The sequence below is a fragment of the Gopherus evgoodei genome, chromosome 2 (genome assembly GCF_007399415.2).
Source record: "Gopherus evgoodei ecotype Sinaloan lineage chromosome 2, rGopEvg1_v1.p, whole genome shotgun sequence".
In the NCBI taxonomy this organism is placed as follows: Eukaryota; Metazoa; Chordata; order Testudines; family Testudinidae; genus Gopherus; species Gopherus evgoodei.
The window spans coordinates 40,616,452-40,635,584 of NC_044323.1; the positions used below are offsets into that span (position 1 = coordinate 40,616,452).

Genomic DNA, 19,133 nt, shown 5'->3' on the forward strand with positions numbered 1-19,133 from the left:
AGGGACCTATGTTTGAAAACTCTGGCTGAGGTTTCTTATCCTTATGTACACACTCATAGCTCTCACTGATGCTAGTGGAACTTACATACATTTAAGACCAAATCCTGAGGTCCTTATTGAGGCAAAACTTGGGTTTTGATTGAGTAAAAATTACTCTGGATTTCAGCCATAAAGAGGAAAGAATAATGGAGAGGGGGAGGGTATTAAACATATATGCAGTAAAATATGAGTCATTTGCCACTGTTTTGTAGACCCAGGGTTCTAAGTCTGGAATGGTTGCATTACTTAGAAGTGGGTTCACCAGTGGGTTTGCATTGCTCCTGGGTTGCTTCCATAACAATGAGTTTTGTATAGAGATCGAAATATATGGAATACATGATAGTTAGCGTGATGTGATATGAACGTTTTATCAACACTCCTTGGGGAAGGCCACCAGACTTGTAAGCATGATATATTCTGCAGATAATTCATATGGTACAGAAAAATAACTATTTTATAAAAATGTTAGACAACATTTTAGAAACTATTGGAACTATTTCTTGTATTCTGCTGCATGTAAAACCAGGTGCCTTCGCTCTGATGAGTACTGTTTTGCTTTGGGGATAATAGATTTGGACAGTTTTGCCATAAGGCTGGTGAATTTCTTTAGTTGCATAACAAATCTTGAATGACAGAACTCAGTGATTTTTAGCATAGCTATTGCCAGTTCCCACTTTTTGCAATTTAATGTTTTTCTTGGCTGAGCCTATTAAGAGGTAATTGTGCTACAGGATTCTCTTCATGAGCACAGAGCCTACTGTACTGTAGCTGATAGACAGAAGGGTTTTAAAACTAAGATCAATTTCCAAAAGACCAAAACTATATGTGCATAAACAAACATTTGCCAAAAAGCCTAATGCAATGAACACTTGGTGGGAAATGGACATGTGTATTGATCTGAAGCTCTAATTATTCCTTCTACACACTGCTGCTTTATACAGGTGTTTGATGGCTCAGACAGTGAAGCCCCACTTCTTGAAAAACTGTGTGGTGCCCAGCATCCCAGTCCCATCACATCCACACAGAATGTTATGTTCATCCGATTACATTCCAACAGCAGCAACCAGCACAGAGGTTTCAGCGCTCACTTTACAGAAGGCAAGTTCCTCAATGACATAAATACCCTTTCTGCTGATCACAAATTACTCTTTTACTAAGTGCAGTCTCTCAGGACAAGTTATATCCAGTGTCGATGTCTCTACATATGCCATGTGGCTTTAAGGGGGCATTTGATGAGATACTTTTCATTTCAGAATAGTTCAAACCAAAATATTTTGATTTCGGGTGAGATCCGCACACCTGCTCTGCCATCTTTGCACCAGGCACAAGGGCCGGAGCAGCATAAAGGGACCCTAAAAGTCATGGTTGTGGATGAGAGGAGGATTCCCCTTGCATAGGCTTTGGGGAGATATCTGCAAGTTCAGTTTCTAAAGACCCCATTGCAAGCTCTGGTGTAGAGGATGTGTCAAGGGTAGGGCTGCAGCTTATAGGGCAGTGCAAGGAGACTGTCATAATTTAGACAGGCCCCCAGGGCTGTATGAATTATAAAGAGGGGCCTCTCCAACCCCCAGAACAACACATGCAAAGGTGATTTAGAGTCCCCGGAGCTGCAAGTTCTCTGCTGTACCTCTTAGAGTAGCACAGAATCTCACTCTGTATTTGTTCAGCATATTGATAACATTTCTCTTCTTTATCATTAAGGAAAACCTTTATAAAATTTTGCAATCTATACTTCTCCCTTAGAAATTAGAGATGGAAAAGACCTATTTAGTCATTCAGTGCATCCTTCTCCCAGAGGAAACTGTTCTGTGCAGTGCAGGAAAAAAATAATACTGTTAAAAATAAGAAACGTTGTATAAAATAATTTAGAAAAGATTTATTATACAGTTATAGTAATAACGTACAGCTTGTAACGGATGTTACTTTTTTTTGCATAACATAACGATTTATTAGCACATTACATTGTTCATCACTCGATAACCACACCAGCTCTTCAATATCATCCAAATTTTGTCCCTTATTCCCAGGCCTCTGTACTGTTAAACAATATTACTGAGAAAGTATTTGGCAAATAACATTGCATTTCCCACTCTTGTGTGAACATGTAATAAAATGCCATATTGTGATGCATACATTTTTTTTGTTTTTAAAAAGGACAGAACATTTTTGGTGGTAGGATGCGGACTAGTTATACAAACACAAACATGCCCAATAATTGATAATTCAATAAGCTTCTGAGAAATATTTGCGATTAAGGCCTGGTCTACACTACGCGTTTATACCGAATTTAGCAGCTTTAAAGCGATTTAACCCTTCACCCATCCACACAGCAAGGCCCTTTATATCAATATAAAGGGCTCTTTAAACCGGTTTCTGTACTCCTCCCCGACAAGAGGAGTAGTGCTGAAATCGGTATTGCCATGTTGGATTAGGGTTAGTGTGGCCGGGAAATCGACGGTATTGGCCTCCGGGCGGTATCCCACAGTGCACCATTGTGACCGCTCTGGAAAGCAATCTGAACTCGGATGCACTGGCCAGGTAGACAGGAAAAGCCTGTGAACTTTTGGATTTCATTTCCTGTTTGCCCAGCATGGAGCTCTGATCAGCATGGGTGGCCATGCAGTCCCAAATCCAAAAAGAACTCCAGCATGGACCGTACAGGAGATACTGGATCTGATCGCTATATGGGGAAACAAATCTGTTCTATCAGAGCTCCGTTCCAGAAGACAAAATGACAAAGCATTTGAAAAAATCTCCAGGCTATCATAGACAGAGGCCACAGCAGGGACTCAGCACAGTGCTGCGTGACAAGTGTAACGGAAAGCCAAAGAATCAAATAGACTCTCATGGAGGGAGAGAGGGGGGACTGAGGACTCCAGCTATCCCACAGTCCCTGCAGTCTCCGAAAAGCATTTGCATTCTTGGCTGAGCTCCCAATGCCTGTAGGGTTAAAAATATTGTCCCAGGTGATTTAGGGTATATCTCGTCAATTTACTCCTACTCCCCCTCCCCACCCCCCGTGAAAGAAAAGGGAAAAAATTGTTGCTTGCCATTTTTCAGTGTCACCATATGTATACTACATGCTGCTGGTAGACACAGTGCTGCAGCGCTTAACAGCAGAATCCCCTCCCCTTCCTTTCCTGATGGCAGATGGTACAAAATGGTGGAAAACCATCATCATCCCGTGAGTGCTCCTCGGTGAGGTCGACTGGAGGCACCTGGGTAAAAATGGAAATGACTCCCTGTCATTCCTGGCAGACGGTGCAAAATGCTGGGTAACCGTCCTTATCATAGCAGCTGGAGCCTGAGCTCCATCAGCCCCCCCACTCCCCTTTCGTGTCTAAAGAAAAGATTCTGTACTCCTTGGACTATCATAGCAGCTGGAGGCTGCCTCCCCCTCATTTGATCTTGCTAAAAAGTCAGTGTTTCTTATTCCTGCATTGTTTATTACTTCATCACACAAAAGGAGGGACACAGCCACGGTAGCCCAGGAGGGGTGTGGGAGGAGGGAAGCAACGGGTGGGGTTGTTACAGGGGCACTCCCTAGAATGACATGCAGCTCATCATTTCTGTGGGATCTCTGGGGCTCTGACCTAGAGCAGCTGTGCTCTCTGGCTCTCTAGTAGATTTGCCCCATATTCTAGGCAGGACTGACTCTATTTTTAGACAAGGCATAAAGAAGGGAATGACTCGGGGAGTCATTCCCATTTTGTCCATGTGCCCGCAGCAGACCTCAGAAAGGCCAGCAAGGAGCACCCATGACAGCAGCAGACAGTACAAAATGTTTGATAACCGTCATTGCCAATTTCCAATTGCAAACAATATAAAATGATTGATAACCGTCATCTCATCTCCAATTTACAATGGCAGACGGTGCAATAGGAATGGTAACCATCTCTGCTACCTTGCAAAGGCAAATGAATGCTGCTGTGTAGCACTGCAGTACTGCCTCCGTCAGCAGCATCCAGTACACATACAGTGACAGTGACAAAAGGCAAAACAGGCTCCATGGTTGCCATGCTATGGCGTCTGCCAGGGCAATCCAGGGAAAAAGGGTGCGAAATGATTGTCTGCCGTTGCTTTCACAGAGGAAGGATTGAGTGATGACATTTATCCAGAATCACCCGCGACACTGTTTTTGCCCCATCATGCATTGGGATCTTAACCCAGAGTTCCAATGGGCAGGGGAGACTGCGGGAACTATGGGATAGCTACAGGATAGCTACCCACAATGCAACACTCCAGAAATCGACTCTAACCTTGGTACATGGACGCACACCACCGAATTAATGTGCTTAGTGTGGCCGCGTGCACTCGACTTTATACAATCTGTTTTACAAAACCAGTTTATGTAAAATCGGAATAATCCCGTAGTGTAGACATACCCTAGGACTTGAAACGCTCCAGGGGAAAACCTGGCTGTGCTGCAGTCAATGGGAATTTTGCTATTGCCTTCAATGGGAGGTTTTCACCCTCAGAACAAATAGTACTCCTGTACTAGACAGAGCGCTGAAAGCGAGTCAAACTCAGCAGTGTTTCTCAGTGCTCCTAGGAACTCGCCTGAAAAGATAAATTCTGGCATGGTGCTGCTCATAGACATCACCATAGGGAGCGAGGGATGGAATTTATCAGGCCCAATCCCAGGACCGGCGCCAGGGTTTCTGATGCCTTAGGTGGACAACCATTTCGCCACCCCCTGCGGGTCCAGTGGACCTACCACAGTCATGCCGGCGGACGGTCCGCTGCTGGAAAGGCTCCGGTGGAGCTGCCGCAGTCATGCCGGCGGGCGGTCCGCTGGTCTAAAGGCTCCCGTGAACCTGCCGCAGGCATGACTGTGGTAGGTCCGCCGGAGCCTTTAGACCAACGCACCGTCCGCCAAAATGACTGTGGCAGCTCCACCGGAGCCTTTCCAGCAGCAGACTGTCCGCCGGCGTGACTGCGGTAGGTCCACTGGACCCGCGTGCCGCCCCCCTGGCAAAATAGCACTCCCAAAAAATTCTGGCGCCCTAGGCCATTGCCTAGGTCGCCTAAATGGTAGCGCCGGCCATGCCCAATCCTAACTCTGTCCCAAATCCACAGATTGGTGATTCTGCAGGCTCTCAGCAGCAAGGTCTGGAAAGGCATTTTAGGGCAGGGCACAACATAAAGAGCTCAATCCATATGTTTATGCAGAAGCACAAGTTTCACTCCTACAGCACAGGCCCAGTTGATCCAGCCACCCAAGAGGATCCAGACGAGAGGGGCCTGCAAGTGCCAGGGGATCCTTGTGCAGCATGGAGCTATTTCAGTAGCTCCTATACCATCCTTCCTTCCAGCTGCCAATCTAGACATATGAATAGGGTAATGGGGATATGACTGGGGCTTCCCCTAAAACCTGACCATGGCCCTTAGAGGTTGTTAGCAGCTGGCTTAGATAAGAGCAGCCCTCTAGTTGCTCTGACTTACATTAGAGCATCATCCTGACATTGAGTGATCCCCGCACAAGGGTGGCTGCTTCTGAGGATCCAGTCCACTGGCCCTTTTTGACAAGTTATTTGTTAACTGCTTCAGAGATTTTAATTTTTAGTCCCTGAAAGAGTCGACAAGAGCATTCTGGGTTCTGATGCATCCATTTTATCACTCCCTAGCTCACTAGAGTTGTCAAAGGTGTATATAATATATGTGCTCTGTGTGTGTGTGTTTTATTTTAAAGCATGCGGAAGCCTCATAGAGACAGATTCAGTTGGTGCAGCAATTTCCTCTCCTCTGTATCCTGCCAAGTATCCAGACAATCAGAACTGCAGCTGGATTATTCGGGCCCAGGAGCCATGTAAGTAAAAACATCTCTGTGGGAAACTTGCTGGATGACTAATGTTCTCATCTCTGCTGTGGTAACAATGCAAAATTCCTCCCTTTCTTCTCTAGGAAATCCTGCCTCCTGGTAGATTGAGAAAATGAGGATCTCTTAATCTGCCAGAAACTAAATTTTGCTGTAAAAAGATTTAGAGTTTAATGAAAAATAGAACAAAAAACAATTTACAACTTCGTTATCCTGGCAGATTTATGAGACCCGAGGGCTGAATTGTAGGCTGTGTAGCTGAATATGATATGCAGCCAGAGCTGTTATGAGACAACCTATGGACTCATATGAGAATTGCTGGCATCTGGTCACTGTCTTTTTGGCACGGAGAGGGAGGGAGTTATTTTAATAAGAAGTTTAAACTAAAGCAGAAATGGGAGAACAAAAATCAGAAATAGGAGAACATAAATCGTATATGCATAGGTGTGTCCTCAGATTTTCCTAATTGTAGACATAGGTTTACAATGGTTGTGATTAACAGGACAAAATTTTCCAACAATCACCCAATATTATCTGTTAGAATGGGCCATTTCCCAATATAGAGAATAGGGAAATAGTATGGTATCCCAGATAACACTGTGCAGTAATTGTAGGTAAATATTTACTTTTCATGATGGCCAATATACCTCTGATGCTCACCTGATATTATCACAAACCATGGAACATTTCAGCCCAAACAGAGAATTTTAGAAAACATTCTGAGTCATCTGGACAGAGGGGTTATAAAATGAAAATATATCTGCCAATGCACACGTTAGTAAATTAGACAGAGAAAAATAAAAGGAGATATGGTGTACAAACATACACTCTGATGGAAATCCAAGAAAAAAGAAGTCATTCAAAACTGTCTCTGATCTACAAAGTGCAAAATCTTCAAAGGCATCTTTCTCTAGGATGCTATTTGTCCTGTGGGGGAGACTGTAGGCCCAATTCTTCTCTCACATACGTTGGTGCATATCAGGAGTAACTCTTTTGAGCCAATAAATTACACTGGTATATAACTAGTATAAATGAGAATCAGAGCATTCCTCTATGTATCATGGAGATTCCTCCATATATTGCAGGTATATCTGGCTTCATTATGCAGTTCACATAGTATTAGAATCATCTCGACAGTACGTGGACATAAAAAATGGATTTAGCCATTGGCAGGAAACAGCAGGGTCCTCTTATTCTATTTGTACTGAGAGGGTCAACAAGTCACCTACTTTCACCGCCCACAGTGATTTACTTTTAATTTTATACCCTGAGGACCAGCATGGATAGCTGTAATTGATTGATTCTACTGGTACACAAAAAGGGAGAACAGAACAGCAGAGACTATACCACTGAGTGCCACTCAGTCGTACCCTGCTAAATGCAACCCTTCTGTGCGTGATTTCACTTCCTTATAGCTTACTATTTCTAGCCTGGTTAGAAAAAAAATGTGTGCGCCAAATTCAGTATGTGTGGGTGGAACCATTGTAATTAATGGAGTTGCCCCACTTGTACTAGGACTCCAAATGTGGTTCATAGTGCTCCCACATATATCTTCCCATTATTAAAATCACAGGCCTCTCTCTCGGACCTGTTCAAGACATAAGAACACTCCTAGATTAGGAACAATTATTATCAGGTACTAGTTGTGAGGCAAGCTGCTATTCTCATCTTCCTGAGCAATTATGGAAGAAAGTGGCCATAATGAACAAACATAAAGCAGTATGACCGTCAAAAATCCTGAGGGCCAAGTCCTCCTTTTCATCATGTAGCCTAAAGCATCATAGTGTGGAAAATCCAATTTCACATGAGCATAGCGGAAGGTGCTAATGAATGGCCCATTGACTAGTCAGATTGATACATATGGAATGTTTTGAAAAGTGATGCAAGATCCAGCTAATTGTGAGCCTGGAGCAGGGCAAATCCTGTTTGAATTTCATAGCATTCTATACTATAGATCACAAGGGACAGGACTTCCTGGGCTTATCAGAGCAGAAATGAGATATTTTAAAATAGCTGCAGAATTGTCTATTGGGTATCATTCAACATATAATTACAAAGATGTTAGGTTGTTAAAAAATATCTGTAAGTATTAAATCTTTAAATCTGAAGCAGATTGCACTAGAGTACTGTCCAATATAGTGTCACGAAATCCTGAAAAATTTTACAGTATTCTTACAATAAGCATAAGTACCTCCATCATACTTACTCTATGTAACAATAAACAAGCTACCTCTGATTTTCTACTTCATGATCAATAAACAGACACCAGTTTAGTTCACTGATTGACGTAGGGAGAGAAAACTGACACTTAAGCTTTTGCTATCCATTGTCTCCAATGAAAATAGAACTTAAAAATCCACTCTGTACACCTAGGTAATTATTTATATGTGAAATGCAAAACCTTCCCTTAAGTTTTATTCTTTGCCGTTAACAGTCAACCACATTACGCTGTCCTTCACTGACTTTGATATTGAAGGCGACAGAAGTAACTGTACCATGGACTTTGTCGAGATTTTGGAAGGGGATAACAATGAGGCTCCTCTTCAAGGTACTGTAGCCTTTTTTCTTGTCTCTCTCGATTGTTTTAAAACAACTATTTATGTTCAGGGTTAAAGCTGTGATGAGATGAGTGAGATTCAAGATTGAATAATATTTATATAGGTAGATAATTTCACTATTAATTATTAATGTTTATTATCATAGAATCACGGGAGAGTGGGGTTGGGAAATGGGGCGCCGCTGGGCTAGGTGCTGTCTAAACACAGAGTAGACGACCCCTGCACTGAAGAGCTTAGAGTTTTTCTCTGCCAAAGCACTAAGGGTGCCATACAGGAATTTATACAATACAAACAATAGAATGATCTTCTCCATGCTTCGATCTTCCCTGTAAGGGGGTCCTTCTGGCAGGAGCGGTCTCTGACAGTGTCGCTTTATTGAAATGGCTGGATACTAACATCTCAGTGTGGACGGAATGCCCTCCAGGACCGCCAGTGAGTCTCAGTCTTTGGAGGAGCGTCCTGGGGCCTAGGTTGACATAATGTTACATAATCGAGGAGCTTTCAGCATTCACCAAGGATTGTAAACCACAAACAAAAGATTGTTTTAATAGTAGCTGATATAAGCGTTAGCATCTGAGGGTTAGTTTTGCACTAGATAACGAGGCCAGTGTTTATACTCCCTGCATAACATTTCACTTCCCTTGTGTTGCTGTTGATTTTCAGGCCGTTACTGTGGCACTGTTATGCCACAACCTGTCACTTCTTACAGCAATGGCTTTGTTGTAAATTTTGTATCCAGTAATGCCAGAACTGCCAGAGGCTTCCATGCTACCTGTGCTGCATCATTGTCATGTAAGTTGATTTTGCAAGCCCCCATACTGAAGCTGCTAGAAAAGCAATTGGTAACCTAAACAATAGATTTTTTTGAGGAAGCACTCTCAGATTCCCCTTTCTATTCTTTAGTGCCCTAACAACACCACACTCAAAATCTCATATTGCCTTGACCCTCTGTTCTGGCCAAAGAGAGTGGTACATAGTTACCTACAGAACCTGTCCAGTGTGAGCCACAAAGTGCCTTTTCCACCTACGGATGGAGAAAACTGCTGCCTCAGTGTGCTTCCAGGTCTGCCATCCCAAGGAGAGACAGCTCAAACCTTCGACAAAACTCAAATTTCCCAGCACTTTCACTCCCTCTGCTAGCTGGGCCCTTCCTTTTTATCTGTAAGTTATCAGTAGCCAGCTCTGTGCCTTACTGGATTTGGCATGTTTGAGGATTTGATTCCTGAAGCTGGAGATTTTAAACCAGTGCTCTGTCCACTGATGCCAAGATGTTAACAAATGGGGAGAAAGGGATATCCATTGTTGTTTCAACGTTTTTTCCCTCTGACTTAGTGAGTTAGCCCACGTCTGCCCAAGGTATTTTTTCCATGTAGTCTTCAGTCTCTGTTCTGTCTTTCTCATTTCAGCCTGTGGCGGTATCTTCCACATGGACAGAGGAGCCTTCAACAGTCCTAATTATCCTGAACCTTATCCTTTGAACACTGAATGTATCTGGAAGATTGTCAGCTCCCCTGGCAACCGGCTTCAGCTGTCTTTCATGTAAATCCGTTCCAAGGGTTATTGTTCAGCCTTTTAATGGAGCTGCAGGAAGGAAGCACTGTGTTTAGTAGGAAATGTAATTACCAGCATGAAAAACTGTAGCAGTGTGTCCAAAATAACTTAGAAAGAGAACACAGCAGTGGCCACAGGAGCTTACAGTCAGTTTTCTCCCTTATCAGTCATCATTTATATTAGGGACATTATACAATATTATATAACTAGACGATGCATTGTCGGAGAGTATCATGGGGTGCTAAAGGGTTCCTCATGAGCAAGAGGAAATTCAGCATCACTGCATCTTTTGTCTTTATAGACCTTTTTGCAAATGAAAACCTTTTCAATTCCTTTTTGGTTATTGGCAGATATCTCATACTACTGTATATCTGGAGAGTATAAAGTGTCCATATTTTTAATAAATTGCAATAATTGGTTTCGTGTTGAATTAAAGGCCTCAGATTTACTTCTGCAGCTATGTCAAATCACAAAGATGAAGATAAAGCAGGAACTAAGTGAGTCTTGCTAGGAGTACACCTTCCCTCCTGTCTAAGTACTTTCCTTAGAAGATATGAGACCAGAAATTTATGTATGATCCGGAAAACAATCCAGATAACTTTAACAAGATGCAGTTATGCCACTCTTTGCCCATCATGTTAATTTCTAAGCTTGTCTATTTCATGGCATTAAACATTGTTTGGTGCCAAGAAACAGAATACTGACCCTTGACAGAGCAGGTCAGTTGGAAAAGAAAAGCAACACTAGAATTTATATTTGCAGTTAATTACTGTACAAGTAACACATGCCCAGAAATATACTTATTGTATATGATGTAGTTATCATGGAAACATTGCTTTGCTAGCCACTGAAATGGACACACTGTTATAAATTTTTCCTCTGAGAAATGGGGTGAAAGCACTGTAATCTGAGAAACATTTTTCAAGTTCATTGCTAAAAACAATAACAAATAGCAACTTTCTTAACCAAAACAAGTGTATAGTGTGAACCAGATACACTTAGTGCAATACACATACAATTATAACGTGTGATCCTCAGTGGATGTAATCCCTGTTCATTAGTTTCATGTAACCAAAAGGCCAAATCAAGAGATGCTAGGAGATTTTTGGGCAGTGTATAGCAAGGAGATATTTATTTTAGTTAGTTGAATACTGGGATTTTATAAAGTTTCTTTGCCATGAGGAATTCATCATCTTTATATTGGTCTTACAAAATTGCCTGTCTTGCAAGTTGAGGGTTTGCTCTAAATTAATCCAAAGTGTATCCATATGGGTAGTTGGAACTGTTTCATAGTGGGTCTGTACAGTGGAGACATATGGATATATTCAGGCCTGAAGGAAGGGGGGGATGGGTGACCAGAATTTGAAAGCAGAGATATTTGTGCATTAGTTGTAGAAGGCACTTTCTGGGATCCTTATTGCTATATTCATGACTGGCTTTTGAAAAGGATATTGGGTTGATTCAACATAACCCAATAAGAAATGCTGTGACATTTTAGCTTCTATCTAGCATTCCTATCAGTTGGTGCAGTAATTAGGGATCTAGGAACAGAGTAATTTAAAAAACAGACCAAACCTGATCATCCTTTTTGCACTAATGTAAAATCTCTTTCAAAGGATTTGGTTCAGTTTTAATGGGAGTTACTAACAATCACATACATTTGGTTGAACCTCCTTGTCTTTTTTTTTTTTCTTTTTTGTTTTCTGTGCAGCTCAACCCTTGACTTTATTTGAGGTTGAGATTCACACAAACCTGGGGACACAAGTTGAAAGTCAAAGAAAAACTATACAAGCCCAGTAGACTTAGTCAGGAATCCACCTAGATTCCCCACATCCCTTGCCATAGACCCATTCCCACAGCAGCCCAGGCTCCCATTAGGAGAGCTAGCTGTGCTTTCTTGGGAGGTATGTTCACCTAGTCTCATTCCAGTTTTGCCTGGTATGAGGCAAACACATTACACAGCTCTAGTTCTAAAAAGCAACTCCTCATAACTTCCACCAAGATCCTCTGGCCCATGCAACATTTACTTGATTTCCCCTGATCTCCTGGCCACTTCCAGTAGGCTGCTGTCACATTCCAAGATGCAATCCAGACCAGTGAGGATTGTGTCACTGCCTGTTGCATGACGTTAGGTACCTCACAGTGCTTTACTATTGTAGATCCCAACCTGGGCTGTTCACAACCAGCTTACCAGCATGCAGGGCACACCCTGAGTGTCTGTGTACTAGACAGCCTGGTTCAGCAGCTCTGATCCCAGCAGTCCGTCTACAGCCCCACAGCTCCACTTTGCCTTCTACCAGTCTTGGTTACTACTTTCAGGGTGACCCCAACCACAGATTTTCCAAAAAATGTGTTTTCTGCACTGCCAGGCTCTCTCCTGGACTGTTCAGATATTGAGGTTTGTTGCCCCTGTAATGGGTAAATATTTAAGTTTGTTACATTAACTGGAGTTACCAGTTTAAACACTGCACTGGATTGGTTTAGATTAAAAATAGATCAAGTTTATTAATGGAAGCAGAGAGGATTTGAGGTCAATTCAGGTATAAGAGATAAAGTTAGAAATGGTTACCAGCAAATAAAAGTAAAAACATGCATCTAAAAATCTAAAAATTAATCCAACAAGTTTTGGTTCAAGGCTTTGTTCAAGATGGCCTTTCTCATTCACAGTCTTCCAGCAAGATGGTGACTGACCCTTTCCTTGGTCAGGATGTCTCCCACAGGCCCGGTGATACTGGTGCCTTTCACTTCTTAGGTGATAGAGAGAGAACTTTTGGGGTTGTGCCCCTTTCTTTTGTAGTCCAGTGAAACTTTGAAGTGAGGAAGGCAATGTGGAGTCTGGTAACGAAGGAAGTTCCATGCTCTTCCTTCCCCCACTTGTGTTTGCTAAAATGCAAATTGTTCTGTTTCCTGCCGTCTGTGGCCCCTGCTGTTTTGCTGGCCCCGTTTACTACTTATATGTAAACTGAGGTAAACACACATTCCCATTTTTAGGACAGACCTATTTAACAACTTTTGCCTAGGCAGGACTGTCTGGTTTTGAACATGTTCTACTAACATCATACAGGGAGAATTTATAACTTTTTACTAACAATATTGCTACATCCATTTCACCATGATATTGACCAGTGAGTTATTATTTTTCAAATGATACCTCATAAGGCACATTTTGTATGAAGATTATTATAGTGGTGGTGTCACGGAGTCACCGGGCGATGCTCTGGAACTGCTCCCCACCAAGCCAGTCAGGACTTTGGGGAACCTCCTCTCCCTTGGAGCAGACTTGTTCAGGGCAAGAAGCTCACACAGCTTCACCTCCTGGGTCTCTCCTTGGAGCATTCAGCATCCTCTGCCCCTCCGTGCGCTTCCCACAGCGAGTCCACCCCAGCGGGGTCCTGGGGAAGCCACCGGGTTCTGCACCCCCACTTTGCAGTCAGACGTGACTCTCAGCCAGCCAGTAAAACAGAGGTTTATTCGATGACAGGAACAGGGTCTAAAACAGAGCTTGTAGATACAGCGAACCGGACCCCTCGGCTGGGTCCATTCTGGGGGGCAGTGAGCCAGACCCCCAGGTCTGCCCTCCACCCTCGACCCCAGCCAGCTCCAGACTCACAACCCCTCCCAGCCCCTCCTCTCTGCTCAGCTCCTTTCCCGGGCCAGGAGGTCACCTGATCCCTTTGTCTCCAACACCTTCAGCTGGCACCTTTGCAGAGGAGGGGCCCAGGCCATCAGTTGCTAGGAGATAGAGTGTCAGGCATTTAGGTGCACTGGCCCTTGGCTCTGCCAGATACTTAAGAACTGCCATGGGGACACTGAGGCACCAATACAGTATTCAGAGAAAACATTAAGAACTTTCCCAGTTCGTCATATCTCTCCCCCCTTCGAGACCGAACTGAGCGAGGTCACTTCAGCCAGTGACCTGGGGAAGTTCGAACCCACCAAGGTTCCCATGGATGCCCCAGCATCTCTCCCATTCTTTGGTGTGAGTTACACCAGGACAGTCCAGTCTTACGCCCTCCCTTAGGTCGGGTGTGCTTGATGGCACTTGCAGGCCGCATGTGGGAAGGTTTATGCAGCCCACACCCTTTGCCACCCCAGTACCCCTGGGCTTCAAGCTGGGATTGGGTCTTTTCCCAGCACTCTGGTCTGTGATTCGGGCTCCCTTGGTTAAGAGCCCCCATCTTGGCCTTTGCCAGCTCTGGGCTTGGGCAGCCGCTTCCCACTTTGTGGCCCAGACACAACACCTCTGCCGTCCCCCCTTACATTTTCCAGCTTTTACCATCAGTCCCACTTCCTTGAGGCAGCCCAGCCCCCTCTTCACCTGGGACACCTGTTCCTCCCAGGTCTGGCTAAAGATGCACATGTTATCAGTGTCTGCCAGGGCCAAGTTCTCCATCCCCCTCAGCTTGTCTAGAATCTCCCCAGGCCTAGGCATGGGGTTGGCATCGGACACTGTGATGGCTTTAAGCTTCTGATAGCCCCCATAAAACCAGATCATCCTGTCTCGCTTGGGGATCAGCCCCACGGGTGAGGCCCATGGGCTGTAAAATGGCTGGATCCCATCTAAAGCCAGCATGTCCCTGACCTCTCTCTCCAGGATCTGGCTTGCTTTCCCAGTGACTCTGAATGGGGAACACCTGATGGGGAGATTGTCTCCCACCTCAGGGAAGAGATCCCCCAGGGGGTCTTCCCCCTTCTTCATCCAATCCTCCCTCTTCAGGTTCAGGGGTCCCCTCACTCTCCTCCCATCCAGCAGCTCGAAAGGGAAGAACCCTGTGGATTCCTGGGGCACCACCAGCTGTCTCCCGATTCCCCCCTGTTCTACTTCCCCTTGGGGAGCCCATTCCCGGTACAGGAATCCCTCCTCCTGCAGGACTCTGTCCCTGCAGCCTTCCCCAAGGGGGGTTGCAGCGCTGTGGCCAGCAAGTTCCCTCAGCTTCTCCAAGGAGGGATCCCTCTGCAGCTCAGTCTGGGATTCAGCGGCTGGGCAGGGAGTGGGACCTGCTCCCTCTCGCTGGCTGGACCTGGGGTCACAGCCCCCCTGAGCCCTGTCCCTGGTAGCTCCCTTCCTGCTGTGTAATCACTTCCCAGCAGCACGTCTGGACCAGGCAAACCTGTTTGGCAGCTGACCTGCCCTGCCTGGGTGTCCCCCCACTCAGCTGGGGTCTCAGCTCCCCCCGTGCTCAGCGCTGCCCTTGCTGTCCCAGTGGGGGCAGGCAGCGAGCTCTCTGCTCTGGTCCCAGCATCAGAGCCAGTGTGAGCCCCCTCTCCGGTGTGCAGGGGGGCGGGGAGCATCTCTCCCTCCCACTCAGCCCCAGGGGGCTGGTTACAGGTAGGCAGGTATCCTGAGCCCAGCAGCCCCTCCCCCCTGCCAGCCAGGTCATTTGCATTTTCACTGACCATTTCCATCCTAGCCAATTGGTTCCCTGGATTTGAATTCAAACCCTCGGCCGTTACAGGAGCGGGGCCTGGATCCTGTTCCATGGGGAGACAGTCACCCCCCAACAGGGCCTCCCAGCCGATATCCTGGAGAACCCCAACTACCAGCCAGCCTGACCCCTCCTGGGTCTGCACAGGGATCTGGGCCATAGGCAGGGCGAGGGGCTTCACCCCAGGGAACTTCACCCAGGTTCCACAGTCCCTCAGCATCTGGGGCTGCACCACCACAGTTCTCTCTGTCCCAGGGTCTTGCCCCTGCAGGCGTGTTTCCCCACTGACCCCTGGGCAGCCCCCTATGTCTCTCTGCTCCACCATCACCAGTCCACGCTGCTGCTGCTTCTCCTGCAGCTTTTCCTCAGGCTCTTGCTTTCTCTCACGGTCCTCTCGCTCTCTCGGGCTCTGCTCCCATCCCATCTGTCTCCAATCTCCTGATGGGGAACCCAATCGTGAAGACCCTCGTCTGATTGGGGACCAGACTCCCGGGGATGCCTGGCTGATGCTCCAGCTGCTCTCAGATCCTCTTGTAGCCCCATCTGGGCCAGGAATCTGCTCCTCAGAGCGGTACTTCTCCTCCAACTGCACGATTAACTGTGCCTTGGTGAATTTCCCCATGCGTAACCCTCTCTTTGTGCACAGGATCACAATGTCCTTCTCAAGGAGATGGTGATAGGCCATCAGTTCACCGTTCCCAAGTGGCTCTGGACTCACAGGCCTGTGTGCTCTTGGCTCCCCCATGGTTTCCAGGAAGAACCCCTGGTGTGCCAGCCCTTCTCGTGATCACCACCTCTTTGCCAGGGTCGAGCTGCAGACTCCTCCGCCCCTGGGACAGCTCGCTGCAATCCCCAGGGGGACCCTGCTACTGCAAAAATCCTTCTCTCTCCCGGGGTCGAGCGGCAAGCTCCTCCGCCCCTGAGACTGCTCGCTGCAGTCCTCAGGGGGACCCCGTTACTCCAACAGTCCTTCTCGCTGGTCACACGCTCCCAGAGGTTAACCGCCCCCTGAAACCGTCCCTCTCTGAGCCTTCAGCACGCCTAGTCCTCATTATCCCTCCTTTGTTTTACTGCTCCCCAATCACTTACTGCAAGCAGCGCTATTCACGGGGTGCAGTACATCCCACCGCTGCCACCAGTTGTCACGGAGTCACCGGGCGATGCTCTGGAACTGCTCCCCACCAAGCCAGTCAGGACTTTGGGGAACCTCCTCTCCCTTGGAGCAGACTTGTTCAGGGCAAGAAGCTCACACAGCTTCACCTCCTGGGTCTCTCCTTGGAGCATTCAGCATCCTCTGCCCCTCCGTGCGCTTCCCACAGCGAGTCCACCCCAGCGGGGTCCTGGGGAAGCCACCGGGTTCTGCACCCCCACTTTGCAGTCAGACGTGACTCTCAGCCAGCCAGTAAAACAGAGGTTTATTCGATGACAGGAACAGGGTCTAAAACAGAGCTTGTAGATACAGCGAACCGGACCCCTCGGCTGGGTCCATTCTGGGGGGCAGTGAGCCAGACCCCCAGGTCTGCCCTCCACCCTCGACCCCAGCCAGCTCCAGACTCACAACCCCTCCCAGCCCCTCCTCTCTGCTCAGCTCCTTTCCCGGGCCAGGAGGTCACCTGATCCCTTTGTCTCCAACACCTTCAGCTGGCACCTTTGCAGAGGAGGGGCCCAGGCCATCAGTTGCTAGGAGATAGAGTGTCAGGCATTTAGGTGCACTGGCCCTTGGCTCTGCCAGATACTTAAGAACTGCCATGGGGACACTGAGGCACCAATACAGTATTCAGAGAAAACATTAAGAACTTTCCCAGTTCGTCATAGGTGGTAGGGTGGGAATTCAGCAGTGCTTTTGTTCACAGCCTCTCACGCCTTTGTAGTCTGCAATGGATCCTCCTCTACATATAGAGCTCAGCAAATACTTGGTCCCTCGATTCTCAATCTTACGCCCTCCAGACCAGTAGGTTTCAACCTTTTTTCAGTTGAGGACCCCTCAACAATTTCAAATGGAGGTGCAGACCCCTTTGGAAATCTTAGATGTGGTCTGTGGAACCCAGGTTGCAAACCACTGCACCTGATAATCCCTATTGTGGACTTAGACTGCACACTGATGATGGGAAAGCCTCGGAGTTCAACTGACCTCATGCTCAGCAAACAAAAGAAAGAAAGAGATAAAAGTATTCAAAGTGAAGTGGATTGCAGAAAATGGAGCGAGTAGGAAGGGGCTTTGGCATATCTGAAGCCCTAAAAGTAAAAAAGGTGGAGAAGGTACAGAGAAGAGGAGATAAGATTTCATAATGTTAGATAAACTTCAAGTAAGTATTTGGCCTTTTGAAATTGCTTCATCCTCAGAGAGTGCACTGGAAATCTTCAGGTAAATGAAGGTGGGCACACATTGATGCACAGTGATATAAGTATAGTTTTGAGTCTCATATGTTTCACTATTCTATACATCCAATATGACTTTAAATGTAACCTCAACACTATACAAAAAATCTACTATATGTAGCATGGGCATGTCAAATACCTTGTACTACTTTTGAGAACCAAAAAACTCTTTAAGAGATGAAACCTTAGCTATGCAAATTGAAGATATATGGGGTGAGGAAGAAATTTTTCCACTGTATACAGCATTGCAAAATTGACTACATGTATTATGGTTTATGGAAGGGTTTTGTTGTTTGGCTGGCTGGGGTGGAGGGTTGCTTCTTTTTTAGTGTTTGTATTGTCCATTGCTGAAGGGAAGGACATCAGATTGTAGTTGGATGAATGGTCTGATCTAGTATGGCAGATTCTGCAGTGTGTTTCTATTATACATGTACAATAATCTTAATGGTTCTGCTTTCTGCAACTCAAACAGAACATTCCAGCTGGGAAATAGTGAAGGCTGCACCAAGGATTATCTGGAGATTCGCGAAGGGAATGACACGGGCGAGATGGTGGGACGATACTGTGGGGACTCCTTACATTTGAATTATACGTCCATCATTGGGCACATCTTGTGGGTCAAATTTGTCTCTGATGGCTCAGGAAGTGATGTTGGCTTTAGGGCCAATTTTGCTCACTGTAAGTAAATATTATTTCACTGAAAAATAAATTATCATTTTTCAGAGCACTTTCAAGAATAAGGGGGAAATGGTATATTTAAAAATAAAGGATGATATCCTGGCAAAATTCTGACTGACTTTAATGGAACCAGGATTTCACCCAAAATATTTTTAATATGTACACAAAATGTTATTGAATACCTGCCCTATCTGTAACATGACTGCACAAGGCTCTTGTGTGCCTGACTACATTTTATATAAGTATATTTTGGATGTCAGAATTAGAAATAAAATTATAGAGAGGCAGTGTTGCCTAACAGAGCACAAGACTGGGACTCAGGATACCTGGGCTCTCTTTCTGGCTCTGCCACTGGCCTGCTGGCTGACCCTGGACAAGTCATTTTCCTTCCATGGGCCTTCGTTGACCCAATTGCTAAGTTTACTCTTTAAAATTAAGTTGTTGTGAGAAACATTATCATTAGTAGGCTCCCTCTTGTTTTTCAGTATTTGGGAATGATATCGTGGGAAATAGTGGGCAAATTGCTTCTCCATTGTGGCCCAGAAACTACCCTCACAACTCCAATTACCTGTGGACGATAAGTGTCAATGCTTCTCATGTTATCCATGGTCAGATCCTGCAGATGGACATTGAAGATCATAACAGTTGCTCTCATGACAAGTTAAAGGTGAGGTCACTTTGGTA

The 19,133-nt window shown here is 45.7% G+C and overlaps 1 protein-coding gene across 1 annotated transcript in view; it reads left to right on the forward strand.

Annotated features, from left to right (window-relative positions):
• Positions 1 to 19,133, forward strand: part of CUBN (cubilin) — a 224,183-nt gene that overhangs the window by 124,120 nt on the left and 80,930 nt on the right. Inside the window, exons 31-37 of the mRNA XM_030550449.1 lie at positions 981 to 1,137; positions 5,732 to 5,848; positions 8,292 to 8,405; positions 9,079 to 9,207; positions 9,822 to 9,954; positions 18,244 to 18,449; positions 18,935 to 19,116. Of these exons, the coding sequence (XP_030406309.1) occupies positions 981 to 1,137; positions 5,732 to 5,848; positions 8,292 to 8,405; positions 9,079 to 9,207; positions 9,822 to 9,954; positions 18,244 to 18,449; positions 18,935 to 19,116 (1,038 nt within the window). The remainder of the gene's footprint in view (positions 1 to 980; positions 1,138 to 5,731; positions 5,849 to 8,291; positions 8,406 to 9,078; positions 9,208 to 9,821; positions 9,955 to 18,243; positions 18,450 to 18,934; positions 19,117 to 19,133) is intronic.